The sequence below is a fragment of the Lonchura striata genome, chromosome 1A (genome assembly GCF_050655825.1).
Source record: "Lonchura striata isolate lonStrDom1 chromosome 1A, ASM5065582v1, whole genome shotgun sequence".
NCBI classification, from domain to species: domain Eukaryota; kingdom Metazoa; phylum Chordata; class Aves; order Passeriformes; family Estrildidae; genus Lonchura; species Lonchura striata.
Genome location: NC_140741.1, coordinates 45951711 through 45978638, shown reverse-complemented (window position 1 = coordinate 45978638; position 26928 = coordinate 45951711). Strand labels below are relative to the sequence as shown.

General features: G+C 39.2%; 1 protein-coding gene across 4 annotated transcripts in view; it reads right to left on the bottom strand.

Moving 5' to 3' along the window:
- Window positions 1–26928, bottom strand: part of SRGAP1 (SLIT-ROBO Rho GTPase activating protein 1) — a 138825-nt gene that overhangs the window by 12736 nt on the left and 99161 nt on the right. For 3 of the 4 annotated variants that reach the window (XM_021547435.4, XM_085568630.1, XM_085568631.1), the window contains 8 exons: window positions 23462–23489; window positions 21025–21127; window positions 17311–17371; window positions 17075–17152; window positions 15445–15579; window positions 5567–5672; window positions 2069–2293; window positions 937–1016 (listed from right to left, as the gene is read on the bottom strand). In XM_021547435.4, the coding sequence (XP_021403110.3) occupies window positions 937–1016; window positions 2069–2293; window positions 5567–5672; window positions 15445–15579; window positions 17075–17152; window positions 17311–17371; window positions 21025–21127; window positions 23462–23489 (816 nt within the window). Of the gene's footprint in view, window positions 1–936; window positions 1017–2068; window positions 2294–5566; window positions 5673–15444; window positions 15580–17074; window positions 17153–17310; window positions 17372–20490; window positions 20525–21024; window positions 21128–23461; window positions 23490–26928 lie in introns of all 4 variants that reach the window. The other variant, XM_021547432.4, reaches the window with a different exon arrangement.

Below are 26928 nucleotides of genomic sequence, written 5' to 3'. Positions count from 1 at the left end.
CACCTTCCGGTTTCCCTTCCCTACAGCAATTGTCCCAGCTCCTAAACAGTATCCCTTATGACATTATTAAAAAAAAAAAAAATCCTTTTCTGCTGTAGCTCTTTTCCTCCCCTCTCCTCTGCTCTGTCTTTTCCTCTTCCTTCCTCCACACATCCTCTGCAAGGGACAATGGGAAGCTTTTGTTTCTACTGCTGCTAAGTGCACATGTGCTGGTTGCTCTGTCTGGGTTGCCTGCTGGCCAGATAGGCAGTAAGCTCTCAATTTTGAGAATCCTTTTCTATCTGTTAAATGTGCTTGAAACTCGGCAGAAGTTACTGTGAGGGACATCTGAAGGATGGTCAAACTGTCACAGTTGAATATACATTTATGACCTAGATAAAAAGAATTAATATAATAAAGTTGTGTAAATTTTTTCATGGATATCTCTCATACCCAGAAGTATATGTGATTGATATTTACGGAAAATTATTACTGCTCAAAAGTTTCACTGTGGGGGGTACACAGATGTTTTTCAGTTGTATAAATACTTTAGAGACAACAGCTTTTAAATTCATATAAAAATAGAGCTTCAATGGCAGATATCCTCTAGCTGCAATATTTAAGGGCACACTTTTGACAAGTTTAGTTTTTGTAGACAAAAGAGTCACTAAAAATGTAACATTATGTCAGAAAATAATATGTGCTGACTGAAATAGCTTCTCTCTTGCCCTTCCTGTGACTGGGCAAACCAGGAGAGAACAAGGAAACAGCTGGTTAAACACAGATGAATCAAGAGTGCGAAAGCACACAAACAGAGATTAAAGATGTGCTACAGAACACCAGGACTGAAATTTCCTTCTTTCAAATATGACACAGTTAGGAAAGGAAGAAGGTCTCCTGCCTGGAACACCTGTAGAACTTACCCCCATCAAAGGCACAGTAAAGTAACAGACTCACCATCTTCACTGGTGTGGGGCTCTGTACTGGCATCCTGGTCCCCCTCCTCTAAGGTACCATGCTCACTGTATGGGCTGTCACTGGAGGCAAGTAGAGAGAAACCACATACATCAAAAATATGCCACCTCCATGAGATTATTTAAAATTATTCTTATAATGTTACAAAGTTATGTGCAACATAATTATCCTAGTGCTCTATGAATACATAATTTATAAAGAAGCCTATATGCGTTTCCTTGAAACCAAATTCTGACATTAAGAAGCCCTCAGAACATTTGATTACTTTATAAATAAAAAGTGTGTGCTTTTGCTGTCAAGGGAGTGTCCTGGTTTTAGCTGGGAGAGAATTAATTTTCTTCCATGTAGCTGGTACAGAGCTGTATTTTGTATTTAGGATGAGAATAATGTTGGTAACACACTGATGTTTTAGTTGCTTCTGAGCAGTGTTTACCCTGAGCAACCCACCACACCCGCAAGTAGACTTGGGGGCACAAGAAGCTGGAAGGAGACACAGCCAGGACATCTGATCCCAAACAACCAAATGGTTATTCCAGACCACGTGGTGTCACATTCAGTATATAAACACGGGACAAAGCTGGTCAGGGGCTGCAGCTTGGGCACTGGCTGGGCATCCATCAGTGATGATGAGAAACTGTATTGTGCATCACCTGTTCTGCATATTCTAATTATTGTTATTTGCCCTTTCTTTTCTGTCCTATTAAACTGTCTTCATTTCAAGACATGAATTTTACTTTTTTTCACCAATTCTCTCCCCCATCCCACTGCAGGAAGAGTGATAGCCTGTTTGTATTTAGCTACCTGCCCAGTTGAAGCACAACAAAGAAAAGGAGCAGGCATCATAAGCTGAAATTGTTTAAGGTGGTTCACAGCCAAAGAAACAATTTCCTACCTGCCTGTATGCTCTGTACACCCAGAATTCTATCTCTGTCTGAACAGAAAGCAGCTTCCTCCACAAAATATTGTAGGAAACATTATCATAGTTGCCTTTGCTTCACTTTTTCATATGTAACACTTTACTGTGTGGACCAAAATGGTCTTCTCATTTATCTTCACACTTCTAACCAGCCTAATGATTTTGTTTAGGAGATAGAAGGATAATGTTCTGACTTACCAATAGTCATCTCCAGCCATGCATTTTTCATACACTGGTCCATCAAGTTCTTTCACATCTGGAAAAATAGCCTCATGATGGATGATGATAGTTTTGATTATCTCATTCACATGTGCCTGACAAGACACCTGGTCTTGTATGTCTGGAACAGGCATCAGGGTTGGCCCAAAACAAATGGCCAAGTTGTACGGGTCCATCATGTTTTCATCACTGTACTGTGAAAGGCTGTTATAACAGAAAAATCAAGGAAAACTGACTTTTCCACAGTGACTAACCTTATTTTGAAAACTGCAGATCACAACTTAGAGATTTCCTGTTGTCATTGACAATCCCACATAAAGTAACGGAACAAAAAACCAAGATTTCTTCAAAAGGTTATATACGCTATAAAGTGAGTTGATACCACATATATATTTATGTATATGAACATGTGCTCCCATGCTACGACGTTGAGTGTATGCTGACTTAATGGGCTATCATCAACTGCTGCTGCTTCTAGCTCATCAATGCTCCAAGGGAACTGGATGCAAAGGGGGTATACATTTCTCCTTGGAGCCTGATGCATCTCTTTCAACACCTGGCTACACAACTTAGGCACACAGAATTGTCTTCTGAAAGCAACTAAGTTCCTGGATCTTGCAAGAGCTCTTGTGACTTTGGTTGCTGTTTTTACCATGCAGACTAAAATTCCTAAGCACCTTGCCTTCTACCCACAAACTCCCACAACAGTTTAATTATGGAAATGTCCAAACAATAGGCTTTCATTGTTCTTATTAATCAATTTTTGCAAGCTCTCCTTTCTTCCAGAAAATGCAATGTTACTAGTTTTCAAATTTAAATGAGAAGTTGCTATCTATTCCCTTGTTTAAAAACATTGACATTTTTACTGTAAAAACTGGCTTTTGAATGGTTCTATGTAAGGCCAGTCAAGTAGAACCTAAAGTGCTGGGATGCCCTACACTATGATGTCCTGCACTCTGAAGCAGCATAGGAATTCTGATATCAAATTGTGTTCAAATACAACACCATGTTGTTCAAATACACCATGCTGTGTTCAAATACATACCATGTCCTTTCTCTAGAAAGGGAATTTTAGCAAGGGTTTTCCATGTTTAATGAATAAATATGCATGAGGCAAACCTTTTACATGACTATCCTCATAACTAGCTCTTAAAATTAATCATGTTTGCCCCTTTCTTATGCCATGATTTACTGTCCTGTCCTGTGTGTTAATTTGAGACACCTTGTTCTTCTGATTTATCAGGTGGTTCAGACTTTATACATGCAAAACTGAAAAAAAAAGATTGCAACAAGCATCGTGAAATGTGAAGTTCTGCTGATGGCTGTTAATAAGCAGTGCTCCTCAGGGCTCAATAGCAAGGCTGGCACTGTTTAGCATCTCCATGAACAACCTACACAAGGGGATGGAATGCACACTCAGCCAACTTACAGGTGATGCCATACTGGGAAGGGAGCAGTAAATGTGCCAAAGATCAGACACAGAGCTACCATTTAGAAGGATCTTGAAAAGATGGAGGAATGGAGAAATGGGAATTCAATCAAGTTCAACAAGGATGAATGCAAAGTCCTGCCCATGGGGTAGAAATCATTCCACAGCATTTGTGGCTATATTAAGAAAAGCCAGTAGGTTAAGTGAATTAATTATTCCTTTTCCAATTGGTGCTTGTGAAGTTACGCATGAGGTTCTGTGGTTAATTTCCAGAGACTGATAAACTGGTACAAGCCCAGAAAAGGACTACTACAGAGATGGTTGAGGAGCTGAAGCATATGAATTATAATCTAAAGAAGAGATCTGGGTTTGTTCAGGCTTTGTATAAGAAGGTTACTGGAGAATTTAGCTGCAATCTCCTACTATATATAAGATTATTAACAAAAGCAAGACAGACACAGGTGCAAAGAGATGAGAGGCAACAGACATAGCAAGGGATATTCCTATGAAAGGAGGGAAAAAAATTTCTTTTCTATAACAGTGACCTAGTACTGGGACTGATTGCCTGGAGAGGCTGTGGAGTTGCTGCCATTGGAGGTTCTTGATTGGCCAAAGCCTTGAGCAACTTGATCTAACTTTGGAGTGTTGTGTGGGAGGCAGACCTAACACCAGGTTAGGTCTGCCATGAGACCTGATAACTTCATGTGGCCAAGCAGGCATAACTGCATATGCAAAAAGCAGAATGGGATTTGCAGGAAGTCAAATAATGGGAATAGTTTTCATGTGGATGCACCAGGATCAATTTGGAGGCAGTAAGGTATTTAACCTGCTTTCCAAACTGCACTCCTGTAGAGGGCACAGATGTAGCTAACATGATCCCATAACAAGTACAACCCTATAGAGCTCTGGTCGATCTGTATGTCTCTGCAGAGGAGAAGCTGCGATGTAAGCTTTTAAGACATTTCATGGTGTAATTTTGGGGGGATGGATTCAGTTTCAAATGAACAGTTATTTTCATAAAACTTTAGATCTCTGCCCCTCTCTTACATACTTCTTGAAAGTGGTTCAGAAATTGCTAGAAGAAAGGAAACAGGAACAGCTGTGACTACAGGCATGAACAAATAACCTGGCTGCAAAAGACCCTGTTTCTATAGGAACAGACAGGCTGGATGAAATGGGGAAGGTCAAAAAGACCGAATGAATCAGCAAAGGGCAAATTTAGGAAAAAAAGAGGAAAAAGTTGGTATGAAAACAGATAAACAGGAAAAAGACAAATTTACAGTAGAAAGAGGAAAGTTAGAATCAGGGCAAAGTGCACATAAGCAAATTTTCTGTGAAACCATTACGGTCAGCAAAACCAGAGAGGGCCATGAAGGACTGGAGGAAAAAACACAGTTAATTTCATTTTCTCTTACAGAAAGAAGTTTTTTCTGGGATGATGAAGACATGAACACCACTTTCCCTCTCACACTACCCTCCTTCCAGTCTGTGTTTTGCAGTGTGAGAAACAAGCTACTCTAAATCAAAGCATACACAGGGGATGTGTGCTCTCTATACTAATACTCCTTTTACCAGAGAACAGAAGCAGCAAGACAAAGTCTCACCCTAGCAGTACCTAGAATCAAACAGGTAGCTTGTAGAGCCTGTATTGATTGAATATATTGGGGTTTTTTCCCATCAGGAGAAATCAGCTTGAGATAAGGAAAAGAAATGCATTTTTAAATTGCATAAACTAGTTTTAATGTAGCTACAGTTTGCATTTGTTATTTTTCTCATTGGCTTATTTTGTTGCCAGCTTTAATACTGTAGACTGCACTCTCCATTTCAGAAAACACTTTAATCTGTCTTGTTCAATTCTGGACAAATGGAATTTTAATTTGAATGGAATCCAGCGTCTTCATTGTATTTCCACTGCCAATTAGAAGATTATCTTTTGTGTTAAATGGAGCTTAAATGTGGATTCTACATAGAGTATGAATAAACCCCAAGAACTTCAACAGCAGCAGAGGAAGGCAGATAAAGCTGCAATGCTTAGGGTAAGTACTTACTGATTGAGGAAGGCGAAGAGGTATCTCATCACTATAAGGACCGACCTGGGCAAAGTAAGGAGGAGTTTGCGGATGTGAAGAGCCCTCTCATAGAGATTGTCTATTCCTGCAAACAGAAGAAAGTATTTTATGTTCCCTTGTATACCATTGTCAAAAAGAGCTTTCAGTCAATTAATTCAATTTACTTTGAATTCTTATCATCACATGCTTCTAATTCTGGCCTATTAGAAAAATGAGACCTAGAACTTCCCCCTCTCATTAAAACCACACAGCCTAAAAGTAACAGTTTTTAAAGAAGATACAAATTTGTCTAAGTCAAATGCTGGATACTTGCTGAGCTTGACAGCTCACAAAATTAGTACATAAATAACCTGAAGGAACCAAGGAAAGATGCTAGCCATTCCTTTCAAATACAGATGCATTCTCTTCATTTGCATTTTTCAGATGTATAATCCAATCACCAAGCTTCTCTAGCAAGTTTTCTTAATCAAATGTCCAGCTAGAACTCTCTTAGCGGCAAAATAAAAGAAAGGCCTAATTTTTTTTTGGTATGGAGCCAAGAAACATAAAGATTCCATTTTTCTCAAATGATTTTATAGCAGTCCACAGAAATTCTTCTGAAGTGGGAAAAATCATCTGATAAAAGCATCAGTTCCTAATGTCTTGGAACAAGGAGGCACTATCTTCTGTGTTGCTCAGAAAGACTATGTGGCTGCAAGTCAGGCAATGATGGGATAAAAGCTTGAACTGATTTTCAGGAAAAGCAGTATCTCAGTTTTTAACTCAGTGTGTTTTGTGAGTCCATAGTAAATAACACTGTGGAAACAACCTCAAATTTCAGAAATGCTTTTTATGTGAGCCAAGAAAGTATGCTGCAATTAACAACATCTAGGGGAAACCTTAGCAGACTAAGATGAGAAATCCTGTCCAGGGTACTAAAGTGGATATTCAGAAACTTGGAAATCAGAACCAGGACTCAATTCAAACAGTTGAAAAGCAGATTGTACCACAAAATGTGGTATTTAGGAGTACACAATTAAAATAATTACTTAGGTGGCAGGTGTAAACAGAATTACTGGTGTGCATTACTTATGCGCTCTTTGGTATGGCTATTTCAGTATTTATTTGTTGACGCAAAGTGTGTTGACTTACATTTCTTAGAAGAAAACTGGTATCTAGTAATTGTTACTTTGGTATTAAAAACTAAGCATTAGAAGAGCATGTTGGCAGCAAGATTTTGTTTGCCACCTGGAAGTGTTATAGTTCACTAGGAAATGCCAGTGCAGCAAAAGGGTGTGAGATTGCTCCCACATCAGCATTCACAGGAGATTCCAATGGCTCAGCACCACTAGTGTGCTGGAACAAAAGATTCTGAGATGAGATCAAACTGGCCTCTATCAGAGTTTCTGTAAAAACACAACACTACCACTGCTTTCATGAAGGAAGTCCATTTGGTTTCTGGTATTTACTGCAGAGGCAGAATAGCAAAACTCTGGCAGGAAGTAAAAACATATTCCCCAGCAGAGACCTGAAGGCTGGACAGTGTCCCTGGCAAGTGCTGCAGAGCTGGTAGGAAAAAAGACTGCTGACAAGCTGTATAATTTATAACCTAATGAGTCACTCTGAACCCAAACACTAGCTGGAAATCAGTTCAAGCCATCTCAAGTGGAGCATGGAATCTGAAATTTATTTTTATGTTTCTTGTAAACACAGACTGCATGAGTCAAGAAATATTTCTGATTACTGGTTAAGAACTGGTGTCCATGACAGGGACATGCCAAGTCTGGAAGCTGCTTGCATAGTGAAAATACACAGAGCAACTCAACTACAGTTCTCCTTATCCATTCCAATGCATCTTTCAACAATCCTGCTTCAGCAGCACTGTGTTCTGCATGTGGGAAGCTGGAGGGGAGTTTTGATACAACACCAGGACTTGCCTTCTGCATTACAGCCTTTCCTGGCTAATGCCTTGTGCTACAGTCCTGCCTCCTCCAGACAATTCCGGAGACTGGCCCTGCTCCAGGTTCACTCATTGCTGAATTCAAATCAGACCTGAGAAATGCACCAGGCTGGGACCCAAGGTGGGTTCAGCAGCTCCTTCCAGCAGTGTGTTGCCTGTATGGCTGCAACAGCTCTGTCTAAACTAGTGAGCTAAACCAGGATGAGGCACACTGGCAGACAACTACCACTCAGTAGTTATCACACTCTCCAGTGTGCTCGTGGTCCCTGCCAACTACAATTCTTCCAAGCAATTCCCAGACAAGTTTGACAGATGCATGAGTCAGGAACCAGTCCCAGTAGGCAGCACAGAGATGGTGGAGTAGGTACTGAGATTCTGGCTGTGTAGTCATGTATTGAACTATCCCAGCTGTCCTACCAGGAGCATGATCAGTACCAAGTACTAGACATGAGCTGAACTCCATACTGAAGCAGTTACAAGCCATACGTGCTTGAATGAGATGTGTGTGTTTCCAGTACTTTCCTGGTAACATTGGACCCAGTTTCCATGAAAGTCCCTTTATTGAAAATCCAAACTACCAGGTGGTAAATTTATGTGCTTTCCACATTATTTCAAGAGGCTTTTATTTCCCAGCATTGATTTGGTTTAAAGGAGCTAGGTAATGATGTAATGTATTTTCATGCTGCTTTTAAATGTGGATCTAAATTTCCTCATTGCTTGCATGTATGCAGCACATGAGAGTTTGGGTACTTAGGAAAGATGGAATGAATACAGAACAATCTTTTTACATACAGGCAGAAAGAATTTGCAGGTCTGCTGCTTCCCATGCAGAGGAAAGCTAAAACATTGCTTTGCCTCCAACAGCTTTGCTAAACAGAGCCTCAGGGCAGAAGGGCCATCCAACCTATAAGCTGGTGGCTGCAAGGAAATACTGGCAAGCTCAATGGTGGAGAGAGCTGGACACACCTCCCCTCTTATGACTTCTGTTGGAGACAATCTTTTCATTACTCCGATTTTTTTTTTACCCGAGTGCCTGATGAGGTATTACCCATTTCTCAGCTAAGAAAACAGAAATGCCTGCTATTACATGATTTGTCCTAGTAAGGTAATTTAACTGGCAAGCTGAAATAGAAATCAGGGGATTTGAAAACTGGTTCATTACTCTAATGATATGACGAGACACATATTACAAAAGACAAGCAAGAGGACAAGCCTCTGGCAAGGCCAAACACACTGAGAATTAATTTATTTTTTCTGACTGTGTAGAGAGACAGGGAAGAGAGATCTCTATGAAGGACACAGGAATATCATCTACAAATCAAGACAAATGTCAAGTAAATATCACACAGTGAAATGGTTATTGTTGTCTAGTTCCCAGTTCTCAGAGCAAAGCAAAACTTTTGGAGCTCTGTCTGACACATCTGCCTTCCAGACCCATCTCTGCCATGGGGGTCAAACCCACAAGCAGGAGAGCTTCTTGTCACCAAAATGAAAAGCTGTTTATTGTGGGAATATTGTGCTTCTGTCAAAGCAGAGCACAGGAGATACTTGTAGGGTGAAACAAGAGGAGGGGAAGGAGCCAGCTTGTGGATTTTCATGGCTATAGTGCTTTGTGGAAGAGCCAGGCACCTGAGCCCAGAACCATTAATGTATTTTCATCAGATAAGAGTGGAACAAAGTATCCCAATAATACAATGAATTTGATTTTTCTGTCTATCCATAACATTATCGAGGCATCTAAGTTTCTGAGGTGTTTTGCATCTAAGAAGCCTCCATCAGTTACTACTAAAAATGAAAAACAGAGAGCTCACAGGTCACTTAAGTCTACAATCTTACCCTCTAATTCACTTTAATCCCCTCTGAGAGGTGTAAAATCCTTCAAAAACACAGATCACAAGCTCCACAAGAAAATCTGTTGAGGTACAACCCTGCATTGCTCTTGGAAAAGATTTTATTTACTGATCTCACATGGACTTTGCAAATTCTCCATGTCCTTGATCTGGATGAATGAATCCAGATGAGATGAATGTTATTGCATATATTTATCAGCTAGCTGCTTCTCTGTCAGACAAACACTAAGGACTGGTTCTCAATCACATGAGATAGACATAAATCCTAGGCACTCAAGCCTTGAAAAGTGTCATCTTTAGTCTCCAGGAACACTGGAACCTCTTCTGGAGAGGCACTGTCACCTTCACTGACTGTAGAGACACACAAAAACAATTAATCTCTACTTTTCTCTTCCAGGAGAAATAACAATTTTAACCTGATCGCTCATGATGTGGTTTTTGCAAAGGTAACTCTAAAGTGAAACAGATCAGAAATTAAAAATCTGCTAGAGAAGAGTAAAGGAAACCTGAGAGGGGAGAAAACAGTTACTAGCAGAAGCCCCCAAACACAAATAAACAAAAACTAAATTAGAAATGAAAATAAGGGTATATTAATCCTAAATAACATTAACAAAATGTAAATAAAAGTTTAATTAAACAGTAACTCTGAGGTAGTAGAGCATGTAAAAGGCAATATACTCAAATATATCAGTGCAGTGATGCAGAACACAAGTCTTTTGCACAAGAGCAATTACTGGTAGTTTCAAAGTATTTTGGGCCAACTGGACAGCTGCATCCTACTCTGTTTTTTTAATTTAAAGAAGCAAAGGAAGCACTGTACTTGGACATACACATGGCCTTTCCTGCACTGGAGGCGACTCGTGGTTATCCAACTGCGAAGGCTCAGCCTGCGAACAGGCAGAGCTCAGAAACATCTGAAAACATCTGAAACATCAGTTCTGGACTGTGAATGTTCCACCAGCCTTTCTTAACAGCCAGCCTCCATGGGCTGATCTCAGTATGAACAACAGGACTACAAACACTTGGCAAAGGGAAGATATTGTTGATCAAGACACATGGAAGGAGAAACCTGGTGTCAGCAACAAATTAATTGTGTTACAACTAACATCCAGTGCTGTGCAAGGTAAGCATGTTTCACAAACAACAGTAGCACAAAGGAGGAAGCAAACAACAGTAATGTAAGATGTTTCTCTAGTTTAGGACCATGGCTTTGAAGGATAAAATCCAATGCAGTATCTCTTTGTGGGGGTTACTTGCTATTTCCACTTGGTGTGGTGCCTACTAGTAACAAAGTGAATGCCTAATGCATATTTTACACACCCTGTGAATGTCAAATGGGACTGAGTTACACTTGCAGATGTAATTTTTATGGTCAATTTGCAGCTGACAAGTTATCTACATGAATATGTATTAGTGCTGAAGTTAACAATTTGTGCCTCTTTTCATTTTGGTCATGAGTCCAATCCAGCTCAAAGATACATACACATTAACTCAGCAAAGCCACTTACAGCTTTTTCAGATCTATTTAAGAAGGCATTACAGGAGGACAAACCCGGCAGTCTCCACTATCACTTAGGGAAGAAAACATTTCATATTTTGTTGAAACTTTTTCATGGAGAGTTGACAATTCAGAGCAGTTTTTTACTCTTTAAGTAATGGGCAATAGTCTGGAAAAGAAGCAAAATATTTTTCTTTCATAACATTTATGTCTTCAGGTAAACAGGCACGGCTGGTGGCAAGGAACTAAAATGATAAAAATCAGAAGGAAAAAAGATGCAAATTTTCATTCACCTTGCCTTTTTTGTCTGTGAAATTTAAGGTAAGGGAGACAAACCATGAAGAACCATAAAGCTCTGTGCAGACATTAAGAAGTCTGAATAGCTGAGATGTCTCTGCTGCTATATGGCACAACTATCTATGTAAATGTGGACTTAAGTAAGCCAAGTGTGTAAGAGCTCACACCAGCAGAGAAACTGCAGTCCCCCAGCAGGGAAGTGAATTACAGCCAGCCCTACTGAGCTCAGCTTCTGCATCTTCTGCACCTTCTGCCTCCATGTGGCTCCTGTTACTAACACTTGTCTTTGGCTCAATCTGTTCCTGCAAAGGGGCAGAAAGAAGAGCACTGTGACTCTTCTCCTTCCCACCCCAACCTTGGATTGTCTTCTGGATAAGAAATGCTGCTGGGACCAAGAATAGCCACTCCTTAAGATGATAAGGAACCTCATTATTGCCCATAATCAGATGGATTCTTTATGTTCTGTTCTACCTTTCATGCTTGCTCTGGCCCAGCACATATAACTTGGCCGAAATTTTATCTAAATTAGATCATAAACCCAAACAGAACAACATTGTTTTCAAGAGTGTAATTAATACAAATTGCCATAAAATTTCACATTGTTTCCACTGTATTTACAAAATGGAAAGCATTAACTCACAATGCTCTATTTCATTTGGAAATATATGCATAAATGTAAAGGAATTTCTCGGTGGCTGTACTAAGGAAAGGTTCATTTTGCAGCTGTAGCCTCAATTATGCCTGACATCCATAACAAAGTACTTCAGTTTCAAGGGGTTTTCGACTGGCAACATTACATTTCCATGTAAAATATGTGACATTTTGCCCTTTTATGGTTTTATGTGAACATTAACTTTACAAATTTCCTTTCTCCCTCTACCCTTCTGTAACAATTTCTGCCAACAATTAAGAAAACACACTGACATTTATCTTGAAAAACTATTTGAAAAGAATGTTTATTCCTTTCCTCACTGTTTTTCAGATCATGAATGCAACGTGAATTAAGAGTATTTAAAACCACATTATTCAATATGTGAAAGTTTCATGGATTTTATGTATCAATTGTGATTTAAAGAAGTTACAGTAACCTAAGCTCTCACAGAAAAAGGGTCTGGCCCTGCTCCCATTAGCAGAAAGGCTGAGGTACATATGTGAAGCCACATAAGCACAGAAAAAAACCTAATACTATTATGACTGATTCAAAGTCTGAAATGAAAGAGAAATCTTGCCTAGACAATTTTCCTTTTTGCAAGATATCCAGTATTAAGGTTAAAATATAGCAATGGAAATGGTGTTTTAGACCCACAGTTTATGACAGTATGTACCATGAAGGTGCTACATAGTGTATTTTGAAATGCTGGTTTTTCAGGTTGTGGGGTTTTTCTTTCCAACAAAGCATTCTGATTCCTTGAAGTGGTGCACCACTCAACAGAGCACATAGAATAGTACACAGCTTTAAAAATACTCTACCTCAGGCTTCTCAGATAACCAGATGATACAGACACACAGCCCCTTGTTCTCAGCATATGGTTCTGGGGCTGGCTATGGGTGCAAGGCACAAGAGCTGGTCTTGTCCTCATACTTCATTCAAACTCCCCCGCCATGACAACACAAAGCAAACTCACCCCGGTGTGCTGAAAGGGAAAGCCCCCTTTGTCCCACCTTGATCCACACTTAACTCTCCTCCCTGTGCTGAAGGCATTTCATCTGCCATTTCAGCATGCCCCTAATGATAATCTCGAGAAAACCAAACCAAACAAAAAAATCATCCCTCCATGCTTCTCCCAAAACCTGTAAGAAAACAGATCTTGGACTCTTACAACATATTATAAGACTAAAATCCTCTGCTTTCTTGTACCAGCAAAAGCAGAAGTCAAAGCTAGCAGAACTACACAGTCATTACACCTTGTTCTAACAAACTGTCATAGAGATTTCAATCAAAATTTATGACATCCTCAAAGAACACTCAAGTCTAAACCAGGATCAGATGGCAACACCTCTTTCTCAATAAACATTTTAATATGTTCTTGTGAAAAGCAGTGACTTTGTTCCAGGCTATTGTTGTTACTGATTTCAGTTCTGCTGGATGATACTATTATATAAATAAAAGGTCGTAAGCTCTTTTGCAAGAGGATAATTCATTGTCTACTAGGAACATGCAATAGTTGGACATTCTCTATGGAAAATAAGATCTAGCACTAGGAATCTAGCATTCATAGCCATTTTACTTGAAGTTCTTAACAACAAAATAAATGCATTTTTCAGGGTAACTGAACTGGAGCCCTCTCAAGACAGTGATGCTCTGAAAGCCTGGTGAATCTCTCCTGCCTGTGCAGGTGCCACATCCATCTGGTCCATTGAACTTCCACCCCTCTTTCCAAATATCCCACTCCCTCTTCAGCACATTTAACAGTGAATGAGAAGTCTGAAATCATCAAGGTTCCTCTACTTGGAACACATTTAAAAGCATTTATAAGGCTGTTCTGGGCAAGTATCTTTGCATCTCCTGAGCATTCACTTGTATAATCTCTGTAAACTGGACACTCATTCAAGATATTTCAAAATTTAGTTTACAATTGTATTTAAATCTCTTCAACACAGCAGACTCCAGTAACATCTTCACATGTAAGAACCACTATTTATATTTCTCTTAATGCTTAGTCAAAATAATGAAGACATAAAGACATCAAATGGGCAGAATCTGACAGCAGAAACTTTGAGAAAGAAATCTGGTACAAATGTTTAATGATGAAAGTGTTGAACAGCTTATCCAAGAATGTGGTAGATTTTCTATCAACCAAAGCCACTAAATCACCACATTTTTCCATCAGATATGCTTTAAGTAATCCAGAAGTTATGGAAACCAAATCCAGTGCAGGATTATTAGGTAAAGCTCATCATCCCTGTCATGCAGAAAATCACTCAGTCAAAATGATCCTTTTTTAGATTTCAACTTCTATGACTTGCAGAGATTTTCTGGGCTGTGGCACCACAGTCAGTTAAAGCTGAACTGAAGCAGAACCAGGATTATGCTTCCTAAAAAGACACTGTCCCCCTCAGCATCAGGGATCAGACTGCTAAACTGTGGTTTTCAGGTCTTTAGGACTCCTCAGTGCTACCAAGTCTGTAAATAGCAACAGCTGCAGAAAACCCTGCAAAAAAAATTAAATACAAAACATCACACATAGATGTGATCACAGTGATCCATGTATTTGTAACTTCCAGGAGGAATTACCACAATCCTCCCTATGTGGGAAGCAAACCACACACACTGTATCCCCCAAGTTGGGAGCCAAAAACCACACCTGATTGCCAGCCTGGGACACTGTGCATCCATCAACTGGTGGCCCTGCCTGCTGGGCTGAGATCTCTGCCAAAATAACAGTTTGGAGAGCCTGACCTAATTAATATCCCAAAGGACTGGCTCTCATGACCTGTGAAACTGCCTCCTTCTCCATTCCATTGAAGGAGGCAAGTTATTAAGGAAGGGTAGAAAGGAAATTCTTCCTCAAAGCTAGCTCCTCTGACCACTGTGCCCACAGAGAACAGCAAGTCTACTGATGGCTGGCTTGGCCTCACCCCTCAACACCTGCAGGGGTCAGTGAACTGGAAGAGGTTTTGTGCATGAGAGAAATTCGCTCATCCACTGATAACTTTCCAAATTACTACAAGCTCTCTGTGTCTGGCTGTGAGCACCAGCAGGGAACAGATCATGCGACGCTCCTCCAAGGCATCCCATTACAACTCGTGTGTGGGAAGGCACACCAGGCTCCTCTGCAGACAGCACTCAGCTGCTCCCTCCCATCCCTGCACCCAAGAGTTTTCTGGGTTAGGTTGGTAGTTTTCAGCAGAACACAATAAAGGTCCAGAGTGACACAATGTTGAGCAGTTAGTTACTTATTCACCAGTGCTGACCCCAAACTGTGGGGCATGAAAACCTTGGAAAGTAATACAATCTGTTTGCATGTTCACGACTTCATTCGCTTCTGCCTCAGTGCACAGAGGAAAATAATAATGTGTTTAAATTTAACTATCCCTTGTATACCAAAAGATATGCTTCCTGCCCTGTTAAACAAGGAATTGTACCGTACATTAATCCCAATGGAAAAATGGAACAACCGCAGCTGTGAGTATGACTAACAACTGAGCCAGACTACTACACACAGCAAACCAATAATCTCAGGAAAATCTGTGAAGTTAGCTGCTTTTTCAGGCTACTACTGTGTATCTGAAAGTAAAATTCTATTGAGAAAAACCAGAAATTTATACTTACTGATACAAGAAATAAGATCATTAAATCTTTCCTTAGGAAAGACAGGATTTTCCAGCCCTCGGAAATAGAGCTTCAGTACTCCAGCAACTGAGTTAATGTCATGGTTACTTTGGTCATCTGCCAAAGGATTTTCACCTTAAAAAGTAAATAAAGTGAGTGAAACACGCATGCAGGAGCATTCTTGCATGGAACATTTTTATAAGTGAGTGACATTTTGGGCGGTTTTTGTTTTTAGTATGTGGGAGGTGGCAATGCAAGCATTCAAGTAAGATAATAAACACTGATTTAGAAATCCCAGGCTATGATTAAACTAAAATAAGGCAGTCTAAATAAAGCTTCCTTAAAATTACATAACCTAGTGATCTCTTAGGTCCTGAACTTCCAGCTAGGTATTTATGGACATGTTGTGATTTACAGTTAGTAAAATAAAGAAGCCAAACACTCTTTACTGAATAGAGTTTTGCAGACTTTTTTTTGGAGCCCTACATAAAACAAATGGAGTTAAGCCACTCATTGAACTGAATATGGGTCTTCATTCTAAAAAGTTAAAATACCAGGAATATGTGCAACCATTTTGTTGGAAACCTAACAAACCTCAGCCATGACTGCACTATTTTATTTATGTAATTTTAAAGGCCTAATCCTTATTTTGAAACACTTTAAGATGTATGTATCTTCAAGGATAACACTACCTAGGAGAAAGAGTTAAGAATAAGCAGTTTTAAAAGCTGCATAATGGAGGGATGTGGCTTCACTTAGCAAGTGAAAACAGCTGCTTTATGTATCTTGTCAAAGGAAAGATCAGGTTTATCCAGATATATATAACTAGTACTGGAGAGCAAAATACTGTGCCTATTTTTCCATACTTTTAGTCACAAGACTGATTACTCCAAGAGTTTTGTCACTAGCAGATGATCTGCAGAAATTTTAATTTTCCCTATAAATTAAAACAACACAGCTTTTAAGACTCAAGGAAAAAAGAATATAAGATTTAAAAAGATTGCAGCAAGTATTGCTTTAACACAGTTGGAGGATGACTGGATCCTGGCTTCCCCAGCAGAGCAATCCAAGGCTGGTGTTGCAAGCCACCAATATTGAAAAAGCTGGTTTTACTTCCTGGCATTTTTCATGTAATTCCTCCTCTGGGGCTGAAGTTTCCTTTGATGAAAAATGGAATGACCCTTTTTTTTTACTATTTTCCTGGATCGTATTGCAACTTTGGCAGAGGGGCTAGAAAGCTGAGCACTTGTATTCCAGAAGATCAAGCAACAGGACTTTCAAATTTCATTAAGTAGTCTCTTGAATTACCTTTCTTTTCTGAGGATCTTGTAATAAAATACACAAAACCTATCACTTGCAGTTTAACAAAAAACCAATGTTTACAGTTGATTGAAGAATCATATATCTTGTCTAAACAAAATGAGGAAAACCCTCAAACTCCTAGGACATAATGGGGGGAAACATGCACATATCATCATTGTACTTCACGTTCATGTGATGGTGCAAAGTTTTAGGTGCAGTACAGACAGTACAGACAATCTGTCTAAACAGCCAAGAGAAAATAATTAGAATTGAAAAGATTAAAAAATGTCATATATTAAGGTACTCAAATAAATGAAAATCCAATTACCTCTCTCAAATGAATTTTTAATATCATTGACTTCCACCTGGGAACCAGACACTCTAAAAATCCCCTGATGCTGAAGACCTGCAGAAAAGATGGGAGACAGTGTTGAAAAATTAATTTACTTTTATGATACTTTAAATCTGTATTTTAAAAACAAAGGTGTGGTGCTAAATGAGCAGTGTAAAAGATACACAAAAAAGGACAATAATGAAACAATATAGTTTTTTTTTGGAGCTTACCATATAAATTTATAAATCTGATACAGCTTTCCACAATGAGAGGAATGACTTGCCCTGAATCCTGCAAAAACAAGAGCAGAATGAGTGAGCTGCAGATCAGAAAGCGGAAACCTCCCTGCTCTGGCCTCAATGTGAAAATGTACTTTCTTGGTCATTCTAGATGGACATACAGTGCTGGCAAAAAAACACCTAAGAAAAAATACCACTTCTAAAAGAGCTCTCTTCCCATTTAGGGAGGGAGGAAAAGGAACACGTAAAGAAAAGGATTATGGTTCTTAAAATAATTTCATCAGGAAATTCAGTTCTCTATCTCTGTCACTGTATGTAACATCTAAGCTCATGCATGCATTTTAGATTTTTGAAGCAAAATGAGTTAAAGCAGTAAATTTGCTTTTTAAAAAGATTATTATTAAGAACAATAATCAATGATGAAGATGATTCCTCTGCATCCATTTAACTGACCTTTCTCTTCCTGGTGCAGAAAATTCTACATGGACCTAATTACACAAGTCCCAGTTTCTCAATGTGTGGGATTTTTTTTTTTTTTTAATTTTTTTTTTTTTTGGTTTGGGTGTTTTAGTTTTTTTTCTAAGAAGAAGTTTATCACAAACAATTTACAATGCTTTTCTGGATTTTCTGGACTAAGAGAAACATTCTCAGAGCAGAGCCACCGAGTGACATTGCATGTGGTACCATGATGTCTCCCTCCTGACTGAGAGCACTGCTATGGGCTCTGCTGGTTTGCATGCCCTGCCATGGGGCAGATGATGGGATGGCATGTTGTTTCTGGCTGCTCTAAATGCTGGTAATCCCCAGTGGTGAATTGCAGCTACTCTGAGCTGAGCATGTGGTTCAGCTGCTTCGTCTCTGCACACAAGGTTACTGGGAAAGGGAGGTCACAGCCTGTATCTCCCCACCTGCAGAGCTCAGCAATCACAGCTCCTCGTCTCAGCAGTCATACAGCAGTAGGTCTGTAGCTACATTTTCAGTTACACAAAAGTGATTTAAAAGAGGATAAAAAGCATTTTGTGGAGACGATGACTTACACTAACTACACTGGTGACTTACTTGTCCTTTTCTTTTAAACTGCTTGTTTTCCAAAAGAACCTTTTGGAAACCTTTTGTTTCGGCACTTTAATAAAATTGATGTTTTAACTCAAGCACACTAGTGACCAGAAGTGATCAAATACAGATTAAAGACATAAATGATATGATTAAAAATTACTTGGAAAAGTTGGTGCTTATGCTGCAGAAATTACTGCTTCATAAATAAACTTAGAATTTCTTGTCTTGGAAGCTGTAATTTTTCCAAATTTCATTTTCCAAATGAATTTCCAATATGTAAGTGCTCAGGGAATTGATTAATTCATTTGGAAGTTTAGTATAAAATCAGTCTGATTTATAAAATCATTAATTCAAAAGCACCTTGTAACTCAGAATACACATTTCTTCTTATAAATTAGTACTTTGTTTTCATGCTAAACTACACTAATGGGAAGTTTATGAATTAAGCTCAAGTAGAAAAAACAACTAAAAAGTTCAAAAAAGAACACACAGTAAAGCAATTGAACTTCCTGAAGTAAACTAATCCCCTAATCTTACATGTATTCTGTGCTGTTTTAGTGGGGCTTACAAAAGACAGTTATCACTAACTCTGCTATTTAAATTGTGGCTTGTTTGTCTTTTAATTTAAAACCTAGCAAAGAATGGCTAGCCAAGAACCAGTAATGGCTGGATTAGCATTTCCTCTTTGACTTGTATCATGATTCAGTAACAGCTGAATAAAAAACCCCTTGGATCAGGTCAGTTGTTAAACTCAGGAACAGCATCATCTTCACCAACATTGAGCAGTCTGGCTCTCCAGAAAAGCAGAGTATTAGAAAAAATGCACAACATGCACCCGCATCTCTTGTTAGTAGTTCATGGTTCATGCAAAGAATGTAAAGCCTAGGAAAAGATAGTGTTTGCAGTAAGAAATTACAAAAAAACCCAAACCCCAAATCACTTTCATATCTGTTTTTGGAGAATCTGTTCAAAACTTTGTACTTAAATAATACCGTGAAATAATCTACACTAACAGCTTTGCCTTTTGGATCTAATCAAAGAAAAATAATTTGAAGTAACAATCTGTGTTGGTGAGTGTCAAGAACAGTGACCCTACAGCGACTATGAATTTAATCTGATTTGTGTAGTCAGTTGTATGTTGTTTGTGACCAGTTATAATTTCTTATGATGCAGAACTCAAACAAAAAGCAGTTTGTGTGATACTGTATTTCACTAGCTGTGCCTATCAAAATGACTCATCTCTAACAGGAATGACATGGTCTTTGGGCAGAGATGCTGTCCTAACTAAGGTAGCTCCCACACTGGCAGATGTATCATAAGGCTACCAGCTTTTCTGACCTGTCCTTTTGAAAGACTAATTATGTAGGACTCCCCACTTGCAAGTAAGCCCTGTCAGCCACGCTGCCATGTTCCCTTGTCTCTGTGAGGGAAAATGATGGGGTACTATTTCTCCTGATTTGCTTTGTCCTTCTCTAGTCTAGAGGCTTTCATGGTGAGAATTTCTGCTTCCTTGCTTACTTTCACCCTTAAGCAAGAAACTCCTCATGATACTCATCTATTTTGTCATGTCGTTATTTCTCAAAGTCTTTGCATTTCATGGCACCTCCCATGTAACAATAATAATAATAATAATTTCCCCCTTAGTTGTACAAGAGGATGACTGAAAACTTGATTCAAAGACAGATAAATCAGTACCGTGCCACTGAGCACAGAATTTGTTCTGCAAAATGTTTGCCACTAGCTATACTGAACAAGAAAAAAAGTCCCTGTAACATTCACACCCAATTCTTGCAGTCAAGAATTTTATTAATTGCACTTATAAATGCATTTTAAAAAAATGTTAAAGACTTCTTTCCTGTAGCTGTGTCAGCTAGTGTCCAGAGGCACAAATCATGATGTGGGCAGGTCCTTGAAAATGAGTAAGAGAATATCTATCATTTAAGACTACAATCCCTCCAGAGTTCTGCTCTGGTTTAGTTTTGCCTGCTGTATTTGGACACTCATTTCTTAATGCAAACTTCTCCCTCCAGGTCTTTGAAAGAACTCATTTTGAGCCAGGCAGGAATGCAACCCAAGAGCAAGGCAGAGATGGTTCTCTTGTCACCAGAACTATACCTGATGTCTCGTGTGAGAGTTCCTTCGGCCTCGGCTAGAAGCATTATTAGAAATAAAAGTATGAGAAAGAAGAAGATAGTAAATACAGCAAAGATACAAGATCCAGAATAGCGGTGATCACAATTTCACACAATATAATGAATTCCTAAAGTCATAGGAAATCAAAATCTGGATATCAAACCCAGGGAAATGCTGCTTCTCCACAGACTTTGAACACTGGATGCTATGAAAACAGCAAGCAGGAAATTGTGGTGGGATGCACCACTACATCCTACCTACTACATGCAGCAAGTTTCCTATTAAAAGCAGGCTGACAAAACTATTCCTACTTGATTAACATAACTGTAGGGAGGCTAGCATGAGAAACAAATCCCCCTCTTTCCCTTTGACTTCAGGAAGTATTATATTGATCAACTGGGAAAGAAGAGCCCCAGGACAGACTTAAACATAATGATCTGCCTCAGCTTCTGTGAGGTGGTGACCATTATAGTAAGAAGTGTTGAGATCAGCCACTGGCGTGGCTGGTGCCAGTACCTTGATGAACGACTCCAAATCACCATTAAACAACTTAGCACTATACTGTGATCGGGGTCTGGGCTTCCTGTGTTTCTGGGGCTTAGGGGGAAGATTTGGAGGCCTAAGGGAAGGGAATATGATTACTGAGCAAGGTAGAATTAAGTCACGCAACAAAATGAAATGTCTGTAAGCTCATGGCACAACAACAGAACATTGTAAAGGGAGCAATAAACATAATACTTATTAAATAAAGACTTTCCATCAAATTTAAATGTACCATATTAAAGAGTTGACAACTCCCCCATTAAAAATTACTTATGGATAAATAATGACATTCTTTAAGAACCCCTGTTTTTCAGTTTTACCATATAAATTTATTCCAAACACTGCACAACTGGAATGGCCTTTTTTGTTGTGGTCATGCATAAAATGTGCAGTAAGCACTGGAATTCATCCTGCCAGCCATGGCAGAGCACAGACCACTCGAAGAACCTCTTATCAAGCAGAAAAGTTGCTCTGTGCTGGAGAAAATTCAAATGCAAATTAAAGTTGCTCAGCACACTCCTAAGATGCTTCAAAACCAAACTGTCTGCATTTTCAACTAGAGCCAGGAAGGTTAAACAGCTTTAGCCTCGCACATCCAACCATCAACAACTTCATGAAAAGAAACACCTTGCTAATTGGATAATGGCATTAAAAGTATATCAACTTGAACAAATGAATAAAAGCAGCATAAAACATAAAGAAATAAAGGAAGGACACACAAAATTCTGGTCTGCAAAATTGTACCTAGTACATTACACATGTGGTGACTATGATTGAAAGAGATTACAAGAAATAAATACTGTTCTCTAGGTCACAAACTACTTTGTGACTGTCTGCTAACAGCTCCATGCCAACAGCTTCCTTAGTTCCCATGCACCAAGAGTTTCTACAGGTTTTTTTGGACTTAGCAAAAAAGTTGCTTTTGGGAATCAGTGAGAAACAATAAGGCATAGAGCATTCAGCAGTGGGACTTTAGTTTGTTTGAGTACTATCTGCTATTTTAAACTCATCTTTAAAGATATCCTCTTCCCTTCTACAATTAACTTTGACCTTAAAGAACACTTGTGTTTGCATGTCTTGTGTTTGCAGTCCAGAAACATAACTAAACCTTGGGGCAACAGGCAGGGCCCAACCAAAGCCCAGGAGCTGGTGCTGAGGAACAGATGGGCAGGACCTACTCCTCAGAGTATCATTCTCTAAGTGGCCAGCTGTAACAAGATATGAGGTACTACGGAGTCACTGCTCCCCCACTTTGCTAAGGTAAAATCATTGCCCAAATCCACCATCTCCTTCCAGCTGTTCACACAGCAGGGAACTTAGGATGATGAGAGCCTGATGAGTTGCCTGCATTGGAGTCAAGAAAGGAGGTTTTTCTCATTAGACATAAACTTGTTGATTTCCATGCATTCCCAGAGTGGTAGCACTTGGAGGCAGAGTTAAAGGCACAGTTGTCAGAATTAATGTCAGCAATTGGGAAGAATGCTCTGATTTGTAACCACTTTTCAACTGAGGTCATGTAAGGAAAGTAGCTGAGTAAGCATCTTAACAGAGCTATTAAAGAACATGGAGAGGTGGGAGAAAATCTGGTGTAAAGTCTGTAGAGATGTCCTGGAAACACTGGGACCAGGACAGATGGATCTTGAAGGCATTGGGCAAGGATGTATTGCATAGAGAGGGAAGAGTGAGACCAAGCAAGCTGGGCTGGATGCTCCTGCTTTACCAAGGCACACTGCCTGTAGCAGCAATACATACAAGCAGCAGCTGCAAATCCAAGCAGTTGCCATTGCCCCCTCCTAGTCTCTGGGTGCTGCAGAGCTTATCTGGGTTTATATCTGGAGGCAGCTTCAAAGGTGTGGCATTACACAACTGAAAAAGTACGTGCAGCACAAAGCCAGGAGATCTCACACTGAATCCCTTCTCTTCTGTGGATATATAGAGCTGTTTAAGTATGGAACACATGGATGCTGAGGGAGGCTATCAAAGACATAGCCCATTGCCCAAATTTATCTGCCTACCAGGTTCTTTTAAACTGTGTATCCTAACCAAGTGAATTACAAACTATGAGAGGCAAGGGATCTCTGACAACTGAAAAATATTTCTTTTCAAGCACTTAAGTGCCCCCTGCAACTTCCAAATTTGATGTGTGATTCACAAATATTTTTGAGGATCTCCCAGCTTTTCCCACCCTTGACACTGGCCAAAGCAGCTCACAAAAATGAGGAACATGAACAGTCTGATCCTTTACTTATCAGTATGCTGAAACAGAAATGCTGAATGTTAAAACATACAAGGTCTGTACATAATTTATGTAACAACAGCAGCAAGCTTTACAATGTTGTTCTAAATTTTGTAAATTCTAAGATTTTACCTATTTTTTAACTCTAAACCATGTCAGATAAAAATATCTTACCTTGTTGTCATGTATTCAGCCCGGTGACCTAGAAAGTTCAATGAACAGGAAACAATGATTTGTAGGCTTTAGGTTGAAATTTATGTATCTAAATTATATTTAGCAAATTATTTTTAGCCCTAATTTTTGTCCTACCAGCAAAAGATACACAACTACACAACAAACAGGGCACTGTAGTTACCTACTATCTCCACAGTTTCACTTAAAATACAAACACAACCCATGTTACAGAACAACTTTTAAGAAGCCTACCCAAAGATTTAGAGTCCCTTGATACTGTAAATAATTTCAAGTAAAATTCCAAACAATGTCTATTGCTGGAGCTCATGTGTTTCAGTGGCTAAATCAGTATGGAAATAGACCTGTGCCAACATTAGATTACAACCCCCCCCATGCCTTGTTCCTAAACCTGTTCAGTGTGGAAAATGCAGGACTCTAGACATGAGAAGTTATAAAAAGACTGCCTACTCTCTTTTCTCCATGTATTACAGGAAAAAAGTACAACACTATCACTGAGAAACACCACAGAGAACTGCAGGGAGCTGTAAAGAAGCAAATATCATATTCCAGAAAGGTTCCTTGGCAGATCAACAGACCAGTAAATCAGGCATGGCTGACTCATAATGAAAAGCAAAATAATGAAACAAGCCAAAGATCATGGTATGGTAAGTTCCAATGAGCCCGGCATTGCCAAATGGAGATTGTGACCTCTTAATTTATTAAAAATCTTTGAAAATGTCAGTAAAATACTGGATAATGAAGAATCAGTTAAATTAATTTACCTAAGCTTTCAAAGGCCACTGATAACTTTCTTCACAGGAGGTGATGAAAGAAACAAAACAGCCATGGATAGAGGGGCAAAATATTCTCACTGATCCAAAACTAGCCAAGAAAAGGGAAACTCAGTGGGCTGACAATGGTCTTTTTTCATCATGGTAAAAAATGTAACAGGTATATATTCAAACCATCCCATTAGGACCATTTATGCAATCCAGAAGGCATTTATTAATATCTTGAGATATCACAGCAGCTAAGAGGCAGACCACTGTGCAGATGACTGAAATACTTTTATATCAAACCCTGACAAAACTATGAAGCCCTTTAAAAGGGTTAAGTGACACATGGTGCAAACAAAATTCACTATTAACAGGTTCAAGTAAGGTATTAGTGAAGAACTAAACACCTATGCCAGGGAACAGATCTATGGATATCATCTCTGAAAATCACTCTGAGCTTCACTTGGGCTAGGTCCAAGTACACATCCCTGTTTGAAAGTGACACCAAACCAGCTTTTCAGGCTCCAGGAAGAATGAATAACAGTGATATGAAAAACATAGTTATGTGCCAGAGTTCAGTTGCATGCAAAGTACTGCACAGTACTGAAGACCCTACTCTGAAAATATATTTTGCAATACTAGAAGAGGGTGGATTCCCTCAAAGCAGCACAAAGAAAAGCCCTGGGAACAGTCTCTTGACAGTACGACATGTGAATCTCATTGGCATCTATTTTAGATAGGTGAAAAAGAAAGATCAAAGAAGAATAAGAAAAATAACCTGTGACAGAAAAAGAATAAGTCAGGGACTTCTCCTTACTCAGGTTACTATGGAAAATTCACTGAGACTAAGAATCCCAGTAATAAATGTTAGTAAAACAGAAGATGTTACAAATGTTGTGCCTGGGGGATTTTAAACACATCTTGGCTATTTAACAGTTTAGGGCAAAAGGTGTCTGGGCCTTAGGGGCAATTTTTTCTACAACTTATTGTTTTCTTTCTTGAATTTCCCTTTGCTTTGTTGATTTCTTCTTTCAATAGATGAGCCTTTGGATCAGGACTAACATGAGCATCAGTGTGCTTCCTATGTTTAGTATCAATTTCATTTGATCATTTCTTATTTACTTTCCAAGTCTGTAGATGCAGATTCAGCACAGAGCACTTCATCTTTCTTCCCTTTATAGATCATGAATATGTATCTGCTGCGTTCATAAACAGCAAGACTGTAGGAGGCAGGTGATGAACCAGAATAAAGCCAAATGCTGTTAACATTGTGGGCACCAGATGGGAACCTGGCTCTATTCAGCCTACATCCTTACACTGTATAGTTTTGAATGAAAGCAAGAAAGAATGCCAAAGGAAAACTTGCAGTTGAGACAATTCTCTCCTTCTCTCCACTTTATTTAACACAGTACACTGTGTTACTTGTCTGCAATCTTGCTGATATGAAAGTTTCCAGAAAAGGCAGTTTGCGGGGAGCAGGGGAGCAGTTCACGTTCTACAAATTCATTTCTATATTAGCTACAGCAATAACATTCATAATACCACTGTAATTAGATCCTTTCAATACTTCCCATTCAAGAAACTTTCAGAACCCAGATCCTCCATCCAAGGCATGGGTATTTTAATGCAGGACATGCCTCAACTGGAGGGGGTACTAGAGCTTCTTAACCTATAAAAATGATGGCTTTCACTCCAAATACTAGCTTTGTATGTAAATGTGTATGTTTGAGGTACTATATGTATGTGCCATGCTATGGTGTTGGGACAACAAGTATGTGCAGAACATTGTGGGCAACACAGATTAACTATGTGGGGGTTACAGATGGTGTGTAGAAGGGAACTCTTCAAACATAATAGTCCAAGCATGCCTTAGCATGGCAGAATGGCCCAGAACCTAATGGCAATTTATCACTTAGGTGACCCTGCTGAGAAGTTTTTCTTTAGGTTTTCTTTCAAACAATTCTTTCCTTACTTTTTTCCAACACGGTTTAACAGCAGATTCTGTTGCCTTTTATCTCCCTCCCTTTCACTGTATTTTTCCAGAGACATTTTCAATGAACTTCCAGAAGAAAAATATCCTCTTTTTTTTTTTACTAAAGTCAGCTGCACACTGTTCTGTGTGAATAAACTGTTCACCATGCACATTCAAAACAAAAATCTATTAAATGAAAACTTCTGTGAGAAAGAAGATAACACAGGTAGCTGTCTAAAAACAGCCACCACCTTCTACTGTTCTATTTTCAAAGGAAATGCTGCTTAGATCCTACCCCCGATCTCAGTCACTCCCTGGACAGGGGCTTTGTTTGGGTTATAGCCACTGAACTGCTAATAGCTGTTAAGGCACCACCACACTTTTTGGGGATCTAGGCTTTTGCATTAAAAGCAGGAAAAGATGTGATTAACAACAGATACTCTGCAGTAAAAAGAAAATAAGCTGACACATTTTTTAGAGTAATTCTTTTAGCAAACAGGCCTCCTTTCTTGAGTCTAAACTTTAAAACACTGTCTTTAGCCTCCAGGAAACTTTTTTATTCTTTGCAGTGTAATCTCACTTCCTCTCAAGTCTGTTGCTCTCTGTGTCTAATCCTCAAGGTTTGTACTGCAACTCTCCTTTTCCCTTCAGTGCATGAGGAACTGTCTGTTGGGAGGGCTGGTAAAAGGCTGGAGCTGTAAATAGTGTGTGATTCATTA